Source organism: Miscanthus floridulus, chromosome 4, assembly GCF_019320115.1.
Source record: "Miscanthus floridulus cultivar M001 chromosome 4, ASM1932011v1, whole genome shotgun sequence".
Lineage (NCBI taxonomy): Eukaryota > Viridiplantae > Streptophyta > Magnoliopsida > Poales > Poaceae > Miscanthus > Miscanthus floridulus.
The window spans coordinates 55,837,255-55,850,431 of record NC_089583.1 but is presented as its reverse complement, the minus strand read 5'-3'; the positions used below and the strand labels follow the sequence as shown (position 1 = coordinate 55,850,431).

The 13,177-nt window shown below is 48.0% G+C and overlaps 2 protein-coding genes across 6 annotated transcripts in view; one reads left to right on the top strand and one right to left on the bottom strand.

Annotated features, from left to right (window-relative positions):
- The window catches only part of LOC136549712 (E3 ubiquitin-protein ligase UPL1-like), a 33,748-nt gene that overhangs the window by 9,965 nt on the left and 10,606 nt on the right, over positions 1 to 13,177 (bottom strand). For all 5 annotated transcript variants that reach the window (XM_066541094.1, XM_066541095.1, XM_066541093.1 and 2 more), the window contains 11 exons: positions 12,823 to 13,137; positions 11,258 to 11,456; positions 10,834 to 11,099; positions 10,459 to 10,751; positions 8,638 to 9,742; positions 8,412 to 8,558; positions 8,243 to 8,323; positions 7,924 to 8,149; positions 7,690 to 7,829; positions 7,457 to 7,563; positions 7,185 to 7,351 (listed from right to left, as the gene is read on the bottom strand). In XM_066541094.1, the coding sequence (XP_066397191.1) occupies positions 7,249 to 7,351; positions 7,457 to 7,563; positions 7,690 to 7,829; positions 7,924 to 8,149; positions 8,243 to 8,323; positions 8,412 to 8,558; positions 8,638 to 9,742; positions 10,459 to 10,751; positions 10,834 to 11,099; positions 11,258 to 11,456; positions 12,823 to 13,137 (2,982 nt within the window). In that variant the 3' untranslated portion in view covers positions 7,185 to 7,248. The remainder of the gene's footprint in view (positions 1 to 7,184; positions 7,352 to 7,456; positions 7,564 to 7,689; positions 7,830 to 7,923; positions 8,150 to 8,242; positions 8,324 to 8,411; positions 8,559 to 8,637; positions 9,743 to 10,458; positions 10,752 to 10,833; positions 11,100 to 11,257; positions 11,457 to 12,822; positions 13,138 to 13,177) is intronic.
- On the top strand, positions 5,274 to 6,640 carry LOC136548526 (uncharacterized). The gene is made up of 2 exons (XM_066540018.1): positions 5,274 to 5,669; positions 6,623 to 6,640. The coding sequence occupies exons 1-2, from the start codon at positions 5,274 to 5,276 to the stop codon at positions 6,638 to 6,640; spliced, it is 414 nt and encodes a 137-aa protein (XP_066396115.1).

Genomic DNA, 13,177 nt, shown 5'->3' with positions numbered 1-13,177 from the left:
TCAAGAATCGCTGCTGGACGGCTGCAAAGCAAGGGCTTCCATCCCTTGTGTGATCAGGCTGATGAAACAATCCAGCATATCCTGATTGGTTGTGTTTGCAAGGCAGGTTTGGACAGCTATCTTTTCTGTGTTGGGATTGCTTCCTTTTGCACCACAACCAGAAGACTCCCATTTTAGTAGCTGGTGGAGCACGACAATCAAGGCGGTTCCAAAGGAGATAAAGAAAGGGCTTAACTAACTCATTATCTTAGTTGCTTGGGAGATCTGGAAACATAGGAATGACTCGGTATTTGAGAGAGGTAGTCCCTGCATTCAAAAGGTTGTACTTGTAGTCTATGAATGTAATCTGTGGTATTGGGCTGGTGCTAAGGCATTACAACAGCTCCTTTGTAGGTCATTGCCACCGCCTGCTTAGGCTCCAGATGGCATTTTTTGTCGTGTTTTTTCTTTGCAGCGAGTGCTGCTGTTAGCCATGTATTAGGTGTGGCCTAAGGAATTGGCTTTGCCTCTCCTTTGGTTTTTTTTCTTTTTTTGTCTCTACTTAATGAAATGGCACGCAGTTCTCCTGCCTAGTTTGAGGAAAAAAATAAACCAACCCTAGAGCCTAGCCTGAACAGAAACCAGACAGACTCTGTTCACATCAAAACTAATCAGATATGTATAGCACAGCTGACCATAGGAAGATGTGCCTCCATGGACCTAGCAGGCCACACATAATTGTTAGTCGCTGAATTCTTACTCTTTGTAGTAGCAGAATTCTTACTCTCATCGAGAGAGGATGACACTAGGAGTTGGGGCAATTTTCTGGTTTATTTCTCACACAAATGCCATACCAACCTGAGGGGTTGGGGATACATATTTATAGGCTGCTAGCCAGCCAAGCATATGCCAAGACTGCTAGTCTAAGATGCTAAGATGTTGTCCTCTAAGATGTTGTCCTAGATGCTAAGATGTTGTCCTTGTGGCAGCAACAGCCAGCAGCCCCACAAAGACCAGACCAGCTAGACTTATCCATCATTCTCCCCCTAAGTCTTGTGCGTCGTCTTGTGGGAAAGTTGAACCATCCCGGTCCTCGAGCAGAGCTCAAGGAACTTGATCCTCCCAAGGGACTTGGTGAGCAGGTCCATAAGCTGGTCCTTGGTGTTGATGTAGCTCGCCTTGATGCTCCCTTCCTCTAAACAGCCTCGGATGAAGTGGTACCTCACCCGGATGTGCTTGTTGCGTTCATGGAAAACGGGGTTCTTTGCCAGGGCGGACTTACTATCCACCCTAAGCTCCACCGCTCTAGTGTCTCTGCCGAGGAGATCACCAAGCAGTCGAGCGAGCCAGAGCGCCTGAGTCGAAGCGGTGGAGGCCGCTATGTACTCGGCCTCGCAGCTGGACAGGGCCACCACCTGCTGCTTGATTGACTGCCAGCTAACGAGGCACTTGCCGAGGAAGAAAAGGATCCCGCTCGTGCTCTTGCTGGTGTCGATGTCGCCGGCATGGTCGTTGTCGCTGTACCCGATGAAGTGTGCCTGCCCCAGGGCACCTAGGGTAGTAGAGGCCGTGATCGAGAGTCCCCGCAACGTAGCGGATGATCCTCTTCACAGCCTGCTGGTGCTCCGTCGTCGATCGCTGCATGAACCGACTAACGTAGCCGACGGAGAATGCCAAGTCCGGCCGTATGTGGGCGAGGTAGCAAAGGCTCCCCACAAGACGCCGGTACTGCGTAGCGTCCACCTCCTCCGTCGTTTTGTCGCGGCTCAGCTTCAGCCTCTCCTCCATCGAAGTGAGAGCTAGGTTGCAGTCGGTGAGCCCAGCTAGCTCAACGACGCGCTTGGCGTAGGCGGTCTGTCGAAGCGTGATCCCAGAGTCATCCTGGTGCACCTCGATTTCCAGGTAGAAGGAGAGAGGCCCCAGGTCACTCATCTGGAAGGTGGCCTTCATCTCTTCCTTGAATACCGCCACCTCCGCATCCTTGGTGCCGGTGATCACCAAGTCATCGACGTAGACACCCACCAGCAGAGCATTTCCTCCACTGCCCCGTCGATAGATGGCCGCCTCGTGCGGGCTTTGCTCGAAGCCCATACCCTTTAGCATGGAATCCAACTTGGCATTCAACGCCCTCGGTGCCTGCCGCAAGCCATAGAGGGCCTTGCGCAGGCGGACGTAGACCTCCTTCCTTCAAGTCGCCGTTAAGGAACGCCGACTTGACGTCCATGTGATGAACACGCCAGCCCTCCTAGGTAGCTAGCGCAAGGAGGAGTCGCACGGACTCCATCTGTGCCACGGGAGCAAAGGCGTCTTCGAAGTCGACCCCCTCCTGCTGCACGAAACCTCGTGCCACCAAGCGAGCCTTGTGCTTGACGATGGCGCCGGCTTCATCCCTCTTCAGCTTGTACACCCACTTAAGGGTGATCGCGCGATGACCACGAGGAAGGTCAGCAAGCTCCCAGGTGCGGTTCTTCTCGACCGCGTCCATCTCCAACTGCATCGCGGCGCGCCATGCCGCATCTCTCGGCCTCTACAAACGATCGAGGCTCGCTATCGTCACACGCAAGGTGCAACTGCGCCTCCAGGTCATGAGGCACCGGTCCCGGCACCGGCTGGTCGCCGAGAAGGTTCTCCATCGTATGGTACCGCAACGGCTCGCCGTCGTTGTACGCGTCGATGCGCTCCTCGTCGTGAGAGAGCGGAGTAGCAAGCTCAACCGAGGTTGTGCTCGACACAAGCTGGTGTTGGAGTAGACGTGTCCGGAGAGGTGCCTGTCGGTGCTAGAGTGCGTGGCGGTGCCAGCTGTGGTGGAGCCGGCGAAGGACTCATCGCAGCCGAGGTCCTGGCTGGAGAGCGTGGTGCTATCGGAGTAACAGGCACCGGGGTTGGAGGCTCGGGGAATAGGGTAGACGCGCTCGCCGAAGAAGAGCTGCCTACTCCCCCAGCTCCCTCGAAGTGGACGTACTCGACAGTGAAGTCGTCGTACGTCGAAGCCGAGCCTGTCGTCCACCGCCTTGTCCCACGCCCATCCTCGCCCTTTGTCGAACACAACGTCGCGCGCCGTGCGCACACGCTGTGTCTTTGGGTCGAGGATGCGGTAGGCCTTCGAGCCCTTCGCGTAGCCGATGAACACTCCCGGAATGCTCCTGTCGTCGAGCTAGCTGATGTGGCCAAGCTCCTTGGCGAACGCGAGGCAGCCGAAGACCCGCAAGTGGAAGACCGCCGGCTTGCACCCATGCCAAGCCTCGTACGGCGTCCTGCCGTCAAGCGCCTTGGTAGGCGAGCGGTTGAGGATGTAGACGGCCGACACCACCGCCTCTCCCCAGAAGACATCCGGCATCCCCCTCTGCTTAAGAAGGGCCCGAGCCATCCCCACAACCGTCTCGTTGCGCCGCTCGACGACGTTGTTCTGCTGTGGGCTGTACGGCGTGGAGTAGTGGCACTGAATGCCCTCATCAGCGCAGTACGACGTGAATTCAACCGCCGTGAATTCGCCGCCGTTGTCGGTGCGCAGCACGCGCAGCTTGCAGCCGCACTCCGCCTCCGCAGCAGCCTGCGAGCGCCTGATGGCGTCCGCAGCCTCTCCCTTGCTGCCGAGGACCATCACCCACATGTAGCGGGAGAGGTTGTCGACGAGCAGCAGGAAGTAACGTCGTCCTCCCGGTGTGGCCCGTGTCACTGGGCCACACAAGTCCCCGTGCACAAGCTCGAGCCTCTCCTTGGCTCGAAAGCTCGCCCGCTGGGGAAAGGGGAGTCGCTTCTGCTTCGTCAACACGCAGACGTCGCAGAGCTACTCCACATGGTCGAGGCACGGCAGGCCTCGCACCATCTCCGTGGCATTGAGCCGCTTCAGGGCCTCGAAGTGAAGGTGCCCGAAACGCTCGTGCCACTGCCACGCCTCGTCGTCCCGACGAGCAGCGAGACAGAGGGGTTGCGTCACCTGCACGTTAAGGACGTAGAGTCGATTTGCGCTTCTGGATACCTTGGCAAGAAGGCGACGACGGCGATCCCAAATCCTCATCACTCCATCCTCAACCACCACGCGCGAACCGTTCTCATCCAGCTGGCCCAAGCTGATGATGGAGTTCCTCAACGCGGGGATGTAGTAGACTCCGGTGAGCAGCCTGTGCTCACCAGACACAGCGGTGAAGATGACGGAGCCAACACCCTTGATCTCCACGCCGGAGGCAACCCCAAACTTGACGGAGCCTCGGACGCTAGAGTCAAGCTCGGTGAAGAACTCCCGTCGACCGGTCATGTGATGGGTGGCGCCGGTGTCGAGGCACCACCCGTCAGTCCTGTCGTTGCCGGAGCCGTCGCCGAGGAGGGCGTGTGCTTTTGGCTCATCAAGGTGGAGAGCCGTTGTGGCCGGTGCCGCTGGAGGTAGCTCGATGCTTGCATGTGCCATGAACAGAGTCGGCTCCTCCGCCTGTGCGACGTGGGCCTAGCCGCGTCGTGGCTGTCGACAGTCCTTGGCCCAATGGCCAAGCTGGCCGCAGTCGCGGCAAGCGTCGTCTCGTGCCGGCTTGTGCTTGCTGGCGGCGCCGCCCTGGGCGCCTCTGCGGGCATCACCCTCGGCACGTCCTCGCGCCCCAACCTGGGCATCTCTGCGCGCCTTGCGCGACTTGCCACGCTTGCGGCTGCCAGTCGCGGAAGAAGGCTCCCCTTCTTCCGGTCACCTTGGCAGGCATCCCACTGCTCCCGGGTGAGAAGGAGCTTCCCGCTAGTGGTGATGAGTCCCGAGAGAGACTGTGGCTCATCGTTGTCGACGACCTTGAGACGACCTATCGCCTCCTCGATCGACATCGTGGAGAGATCCAGCAGGGACTCGATCGAGTGAGCCATCTGCTTGTACTTCTCGGGGACGCAGCGGAAGAGCTTTTCGACAGCTCTCTCGTCGCCGTAGGTGTCATCGCCGAACTGCACCATCTTCTGCAACAGAGTGTTGAGACGAAGAGCAAAGTCGTCAACGTCCTCACCTAGCTTGAAGGCCAGGTTCTCCCACTCCTTGCGAAGTGCCTGCAGTGTGGACTTGCGGGCGCGGTCGCTGCCGATGCATGCCGCAGCGATGGCGTCCCAAGCCTCCTTGGCAATCCGCTTGTTGGTAAGCGAGAAATGAGGGCATCCAGCGCCCGTCGATCTAGGTCGTAGTCGACGTCGCCGTACCGGACTGCCTCCCACATGTGCCGCACCTGGAGCTTTACCCTCATCACTGCAGCCCATTCGACGTAGTTGGTCTTAGTGAGGGTAGGCCACCCACCGTCGGGGGCGACGTCCCTGACGACAGCCTAGAGCCCATGGTAACCACGGTACCGATCCGGGGAGAGAGAGCCACACTGCCTGTGAAGGCCGCGCTCTCCATCGACCCGTCCGCCACCGTTGTCGTGCACGCCTCCTCCAGAAGCGCCACTGCCGTGCGCGCCTCCTTCAGGAGCGCCGCCGCCGTGCGCGCCTCCTCCAGGAGCGCCGCTGGCGCGTCCGCTCCTGTCTGGGCTGCCGCCGCGCTCGTGGGGTGCGCGGCTGCCCACTGCGCCGCCCGCGCTCGTCCTGCCTCCCTCCCCAGCAGCTCGAGGTCCGCGTCGGCGCTGTCGTCAGCAAAAACGGAGCTGCTAATGCTGACGCGCAGGGCCTCGACTTCTGCTGCCGCCGCACGCGCTGCATCCGTCACCGCCGCTGCTTCCGCCTCCGCTCTGGCTGCTGCCAGCTCCGCCGCTGCCAGCCTCAACGCCCTTGCCGCCGCTACTCGCTCGCGTTCCTCTGCCGCGGCAAGTTTGGCCTCCTGCCGACGCCGCATGCTCGAGGCGACCGAGCGCTGAGATTGCCCTGCGGACATGACGCGCTACCAGGGGGCTGCTGCATGGAGAGAGGGCTGCTTCAGACGAGCTGCGCAGAGGGAGAGGAGTGAGCAGGAGCGGCCGGAGCTGCTGGGGCTGTTGCGAGGCTGGGAAAGAAGATGAGCAGGAGATGCTTAGGCTACAGGATAATACGGCTCTGATACCAGTTGTTAGTCGTTGAATTCTTACTTTTGGTAGTAGCAAAATTCTTACTCTCATCGAGAGAGGATGACACTAGGAGTTGGAGAAATTTTCTGGTTTATTTCTCACACAAATGCCATGCCAACCTGAGGGGTTGGGGATACGTATTTATAGGTTGCTAGCCAGCCAAGCATATGCCAAGATGCTAGTCTAAGATGCTAGTCTAAGATGCTAAGATGCTGTCCTCTAAGATGTTGTCCTAGATGCTAAGATGTTGTCCTTGTGGCAGCAACCACCAGCAGCCCCACAAAGACCAGACCAGCTAGACTTATCCATCAATAATAACATGCATAATTTTATGCTAACCAGATCATCTCCTAGTTCGTGTGGCAGACTAGCAGCTACAAGCAAACAAGTCATAACAGTCCTATTTAGTGTTAGAATATAAGTGAATTGCCCACCTCTCCCATCAGCTTAAGCTTTTGGGTTGAACTGGTCAGTGTATGCAACTTAATATGGTATCAAAGCCAGAGGTCTCGAGTTCGAATCCTGATTAGCGCAATTAAATAAAATAATTACTGCTCGCTCCTATTCCACGTCTAAGGCTTGAGAGAGCCTCCACGTGAGGGGGAATGTTGGAATATAAGTGAATTGCCCACCTCTCCCATCAGCTTAAGCTTTTGGATTGAACTGGTCGGTGCATGCAACTTAATATTTAGTTACTAGTTTGATAATTGATTTGGTCTATTTTGATGTGAAGCTACAGTATCTATAGATGGTAGTTTCAAGTCAATTCAGCATATTATCTTACCATTGCTATTTCAATAGTAATGTGTTAGAAAATTGTTGGCCCAGCTTCCCAATAGATTTGAAACCTTGCAATAATGAAAGCGTAAGTTTACCAATTACTAATATCTTGCATGTATCTAGCACAAAAACTATCCTCTTCTTTTTGGTCCAGGATTTTATAAACAACCAACAGGCGGAGCAAGTCTTCAGAAAACTGAATACCACTAAGAACCATGTGGTAAACTCAGGGTTCCTATACCAGATCTTTAAATAAAGCAATAAAAAATCCTGAGTAGTTTTTCAATTGCATTGAAGGAAACAATATCAATTTGGACCAGTTAGATTTGTAATACAGAAAATAGAAGCTTGAAGTGTTGTGAAATAAGACATACAGAGTGCGTATGATTAATATAAGATGTCGCAAAGAAATAATCACTTCCATACCTGTACATTGTCAAGCAGAAAACAAATGACCCAGTGCACTCTTTACAACCTCCTTAGGAACCAATCAACCAAAGCCGAAACCTTCACTAGCTTCATGAATGGCAAGAAGCAGTCGTTCTTCTAATTGCTCCTTTGAGGTATATTCCAGTAAATCCAACTGGTTAAAGCTGTGTATTCAATGTGCACTTATCATAATTACTAAACGAGCAGACAGTAGCATAATAAAGAGGTACAAAAGTGGAAGGCAGTAAATGAACGTATTGATAAGTTACCAGGTATGAGCAGATGGAAGTCGGTCTGGAGCTCCATACGCCTTGTGAATCTGAAATCTCTGGGGGCCAGAAATACCTTGTAGCGCTTTGAAACCCTCCAATGGTACCTATACAAATAAATTCCATGTGTGTTATTGATTGAAGTTTTAGAGCAATATATACTGTTCAAGATTTATGAGACTTTTTAGATGAAACTACAGTTTCACTGTAGTCTTATTGAAGCAGCTTTTGACCTTAGATGTTCCGGTAACAAACTGCAGTAGTCTCGCCATGTCTTCCTTGCTGAATGCTTTAACAACTTCCCAGAACCACTGGATGACAGGAGATGCAGCTGAATATCCTATATATTCCGTGTTAACCTTCAGATCATCCACTGCAAGGAAAAATAAAACACAATAAGATGAAAGGAAATAAATAACTTATGCAATAAGATGATGAATTACTCCAGACAGATGAACTCCACTCACGGTCAATTTCAGGAAGACCACTGATCAGCAGCTCAAGTTCTTTATCATTGAATAGCGATATTAGATCCCTTGGAACTAACTCTGTGAAGCCTTCAAGGAAACCATTAATTTGAGGACGAATTGCAGTGGTCAGTATATGTTCCGCTACAAGGTCAACATATTCTTGCTTTGTTTCCTCAGTAACCCTGATGTTTCTTCCACCCGGTTTTAGCTCATAATCGGTAACCTGAATTGAAAAGTTATTAAACTGCACAACTAAGATAAAAGCTGATGCAAGCAGAAAAGGTTTCGGCTAAAAACCATGATGGCTTTTCAATACCTCAGTCTTCTCGTAGAGAATATGCTTTTCCTCATCAGGATCCATGCTGAATGTTAAATCGGGAAGGTCACTTACATCATTCTGTTCAAAAAGGGCATAATTAAGGAACTGCATAGATCCACATATAAATTAATTAATAAATAAGAAACTGCAGAAGATGAACCCAAACCTCCAGCATCCACTTCAAATTTTTGTAGTAATCAGGATCAATAGCCTCTATATCATGATATGTTACTTTAGCACCTAAGATATGTTTGTAAAATGAGCGGGTAAAGTGGACATCCAACAATTGGCCATCAAATAATGCTTTAGCAACCTGTGCAAACAACTAGGTCTCAGAAAAAGGGAAAACAAATGAAGCGGTATTGAACTATTGTGGAGTGTCAAGAAATTACCACTCGACCAACAAACTTGAAGTAAGAAAGGTGCTCCGTTTGAAAAACAGAGTTAGGATTAGGCTGGAAAGTCGCGTTGTTTCCAACTGTAGTGAAGAGAAGAGCTCCTTTGTCAAAAATAACTCTAGAGAGCAGCTGGTACCATTCCCTAGTTAGTCCTCCAGCATCTATGCCCTCTTCCCCTTGAAATTGCACAGTCAAGCGACCTTTGAGATCCTGGGTACGACGTAATCTCAACTGATTATATGAGTCCTCCAAAACATAAGCCCTGCGAACACTAATGCGTAGAGGAGCTGAAAGATGCTGATCATGCTGCTGTCTGATCCGCGACCGGAAGTAAGCACGTTTGTTGTCAAAATCTATCAGCCTTGGCACTTTCAACATCATAGAAAGTGACTTCTCCAGTAAGCTTGGACTTTGTCGAATGAAAACATTGAGTAGCCGTCGATGCTTTTCTGCAACCTTTATAAAAGTAACATTGCAGATCCCACCAGTCTTCAGTGATGGTGAAGATGAACTTCCAGCAGATTCTTTTACTTCGGGGGCAGTAACACTGTAATCTGATTGTGTAACTGGTTGATTTGTTTGAAGCTTCTCGCATAAGACAAAGAATGATTCTATGAACGGCAACAAGCGTTGAGTGCCTGGAGGAAGCGATGATGAACCAGAGGATGAAGCACCAACTTCTAAAGCATGCATCAATGGGGCATGGTAAGCGAGTGATGAATTGTGTACAAATTTTGCCTCTGTGGCACTTATACAATCACTTAACTCTTGCCACAAAGGTTCAAGACCGACATTCAGATCCCACAAAATAGACTGCTCTTCCTGTCGTAAATCTTTTTCATATCCACTATCCATCACACCCGAAGTCAGTGTAGATAGGACTTGCAGTACCCGCAAGATCGCAGCTCCAGCCATAGAGCAAGTACTGAGCCCAAGCATTTGAGTGTTCTTCAGTGTTACAAGCTCCTCAACTGCTGAAGAACTTAAACTCTGAGCAACACCAGCTAACTCAATGGAAAAGAATTTCCGATGCGATGCTGCAACACTAGCCAATTGTTTCACCACCTCCGCAGCAAGTGAGTACACTTTATCTGGAAGACTGAATATTTCAACAAGAAAACATAAGCATATTTGTCTAAAGCTCTGAAAAGAGGACATTTTTCAAATATCTAAACTATGAACTAAGAATGAATTTTCCACATATCACACATCAGATTTACACCCAAACAATAACTTCTCTGAGTATTCCAGCAGTAAAAGGTATAATTAATATAAAGCATATCAATTAGTTGCAAATTACTACACATGGACAAGTTTTGCTGCATACATTAATCTAAAAAACAAATGGTGACCACTGTTAAGGATACAAGAAACAAATTTCACAAGAGATGGAAAGGAAAACAATGTGTCCTTAAAGTAACATTCTAATTGGATCAAAACAAATATACAGAAGGTAAGAAACTTCCTATGATGCTTGATTATCTTATCTACAGTGACGCATCTTGATTACACACTGATCAGCCTAGGGTTCACCTTCATTCTACCTAATTGGGCAACCTTCTCTCCACTCTACCTAGTTGAGAGTTAGTAAGGAATTTTTGGTATGTGAACCTTCTTCCCAAACCATTGCCCTCACAGACTATCAGCCAAAAATATACTTTCCTGGGTTCACCTTGAAAATGATCAGTTGAGAAGAAAAAAGCATCTAATTCAGCAGGAAATACATGAAAACTCTAAGCATTTATAGTAAATCATCATTTGTGCACGCTATGCAAAATTAAGTAAATAAAATAGAAGGGTAAGGCAAACACTAACCCCTCAAGTGCAAGAATATTGCACAGATTATGTAACTCAGCATCAGGAAGCTGAGTAAGGATTTCATGCACATTATCATTCTGTTTAGCACAAGATGGTGGGACCTCAACATCTCTGCTTTGGTTATTATCCAGGATATGACCTTGTTCCAGAGTAGATGGTTCCACCTGTGTTTGAGATGGTGTCCCATCAACTAATTCAATATCTGAACTGTTAGTTATCTGTGCAGAGTGAGGTGGACAATCAATTTGGGATGCAGCATTGTTAACAACTACTTCCAGCAAACACATCACCTGGAGCACAAAATTAAAAGGTATGAGAAATATTTTAAGTGAACAAAAAGCTAACATACACTAAAAAAGTGCTGATAAATACCTGCTCAAGATATACGCGACTCCGCAGAAATAAGGGTTTATTTAGAAGCTTAAGAAACAATAGAATAGGTGTATAACCCTCTGAAGATGGTTGCATCATGTTCGGCGTTGAACTTTCTTGAGATGTCTCTTTATTGTGCTGTAATGTCAAACAGTTTGAACTAGCTGAAGGATTGAAATAGATCAAAAGATCCGCAACAGATGGATGGTTAGAAGCAAGATATGTCAGGATTTCAAGAAGTCGGCGTGTTACAAGTGGAGGTAGACCTGGAGAGATGAAGTGCAAGCATATAAGGTGGCTTAAGTACCCAATAACATTGTTGAACAATACAACAGTGAAGAAAAAAGGAAGATAATACAGAGAGTATTAGGGAGAGCCAAAGGTTATAAAACAAATTACAAAAGGAAAATAGAGAGAATACTACCATTTGCAGAGTAAGGTTGTGCGTAAACAATGTTCCACTGACATCCATGTAATCTATATGTAGCCATGCAATCAGATACGCTAAGCCCCTCAGATTCAGGTTTAATCATGTTGAGCAGATGGCCAACCAAGGTAACACGTGTGACACTATGTGCGCATAAATTGAACATAAGCCTTTGAAGAAGGCCTTTGCTGAGTGGCTGCAAAATTGTGGAATAGTTAAGCAGTTTAGCTGAAGGAAATATGGGCAAAAACTTAGTAATAAGGAAAAGCATGTGACAATTAGCAACATTTTCAAGTCATCTTTATTGATAATAAGGAGAAGCGAGTGACAATTAGCAACATTTTCAAGTCGTCTTATTGATGTCTTATTTGCAAAAGCTATTTTTGTGCATGCCCACTAAAATTCTGACCAGGGACTGATTTTGCATAACAATCAAAAAATAAATTTACATTGAAAATAAAGGAACAGGACAAATATTACCAATCAAAAATATGCATAGCTTAAGAGCTTCCTGGATGTCCACACAATCAAAAATATGCATAGCTTCCAATAATATGCTATTGTCCATAGATGAGACACATATATAGGTTTATACCTACCACACATCTCAATTCAATTTACAGATTATTATTTCATAGATGGTGAGATTTCCATAATGTAACAATCTAGCAGAGACATGGTTGCTCATTATTCTTATTGCCTTGAGCAAGTAGGATGTAGAGAAAAGATAGCAAAGCAGACAGCACAGTGGGAGTGGGGGAATAATAGATGCAAAACTCATCCCCCATAACATTTAATTTTGCAAGTTCATTTCCAATGTAAACTTACTCCCTCCATCCCAAAATAAACGCAAAGTTTGACTAGAAATATAGAAAATAGTATCAATATTTGTATCTCCAATATAAGTTTATTATAAGTATATTTCATGCTCAATCTAATGATACTTATTATACATCATAAACATTAGCATATTTTTCTATATATTTGATAAAACTTCAAAAGATTTGACTCATTGAGAAGCAAAATGTACGTTTATTTTGGGACGGAGGCTGTATGTGAATGGACAGTTTGACACATTAAAGCTTCACAACCAAATATATTTAAGAGATCTTTCAGCAAGAAAGTTTTTGCAGCTGCCTGCTCACAGTTCTTGTAACCATAGTGATGAGAAAATGCACACCAAGGAATCCTGAGTTTGCTTTTAGAATTTTACAGGGGTGTATAACAGATCCCCACCATGCAAGCCTCTATCATTTCATTTAACATTTTGGAAACTAGCGCATTACAAATTTACAAGGTGAGTTTTGCACTATGCAAGTAAATATATGTGCATGCAATATTACATTAAATCATAAAACTATAGAACAATGCCCAAAACCACCCTATTCCCTTGAGAATTAGCTGATTGCAAGTTTACAATGTGAGGTTTGCACTATGCAACTAAATATATGCATGCAATATTACATTACATCATAAAACTACAGAAGAATACCCAAAACCACCCTATTCAAGAAAAAAATACAGTTATCTAGATACTAGAGCATATGCAGTGTGAACATTACCGGAGCAAGCTGCAGAAGGCGAATAAGTGCCTGCAGAGCTTCTGAGTCCAGAAGCGGGGTCCCCTCCACATCTTTACCCTTTGAACCGCCTGGTGTAGTAGAAATAACCCTTCTACCCACAGTAACACCAACAGCTCTGTCTATAATTGTCTGATTATCAGTTGGCAGACTCCTCCCTCCAAGCCTGTAGCTTCCACCAAAAAGGCTCCCTCTAGCACGATAGCGACTCAACTCTCTGTCCCGTAGCATTTGAGCTTCAGCAAGTAAAGCTGAAGGAAGCGCAGACAGAACAGCTTCGGATGAGGTCAAAAGCACCTGTGCAGTAAAACAGGCCAGTATTAGTATTAAACAGGTA

Bases quoted from the DNA above. Each gene is read 5' to 3' on its own strand.
- LOC136548526 (XM_066540018.1), top strand. From the start codon at position 5,274: ATGGTAACCACGGTACCGATCCGGGGAGAGAGAGCCACACTGCCTGTG.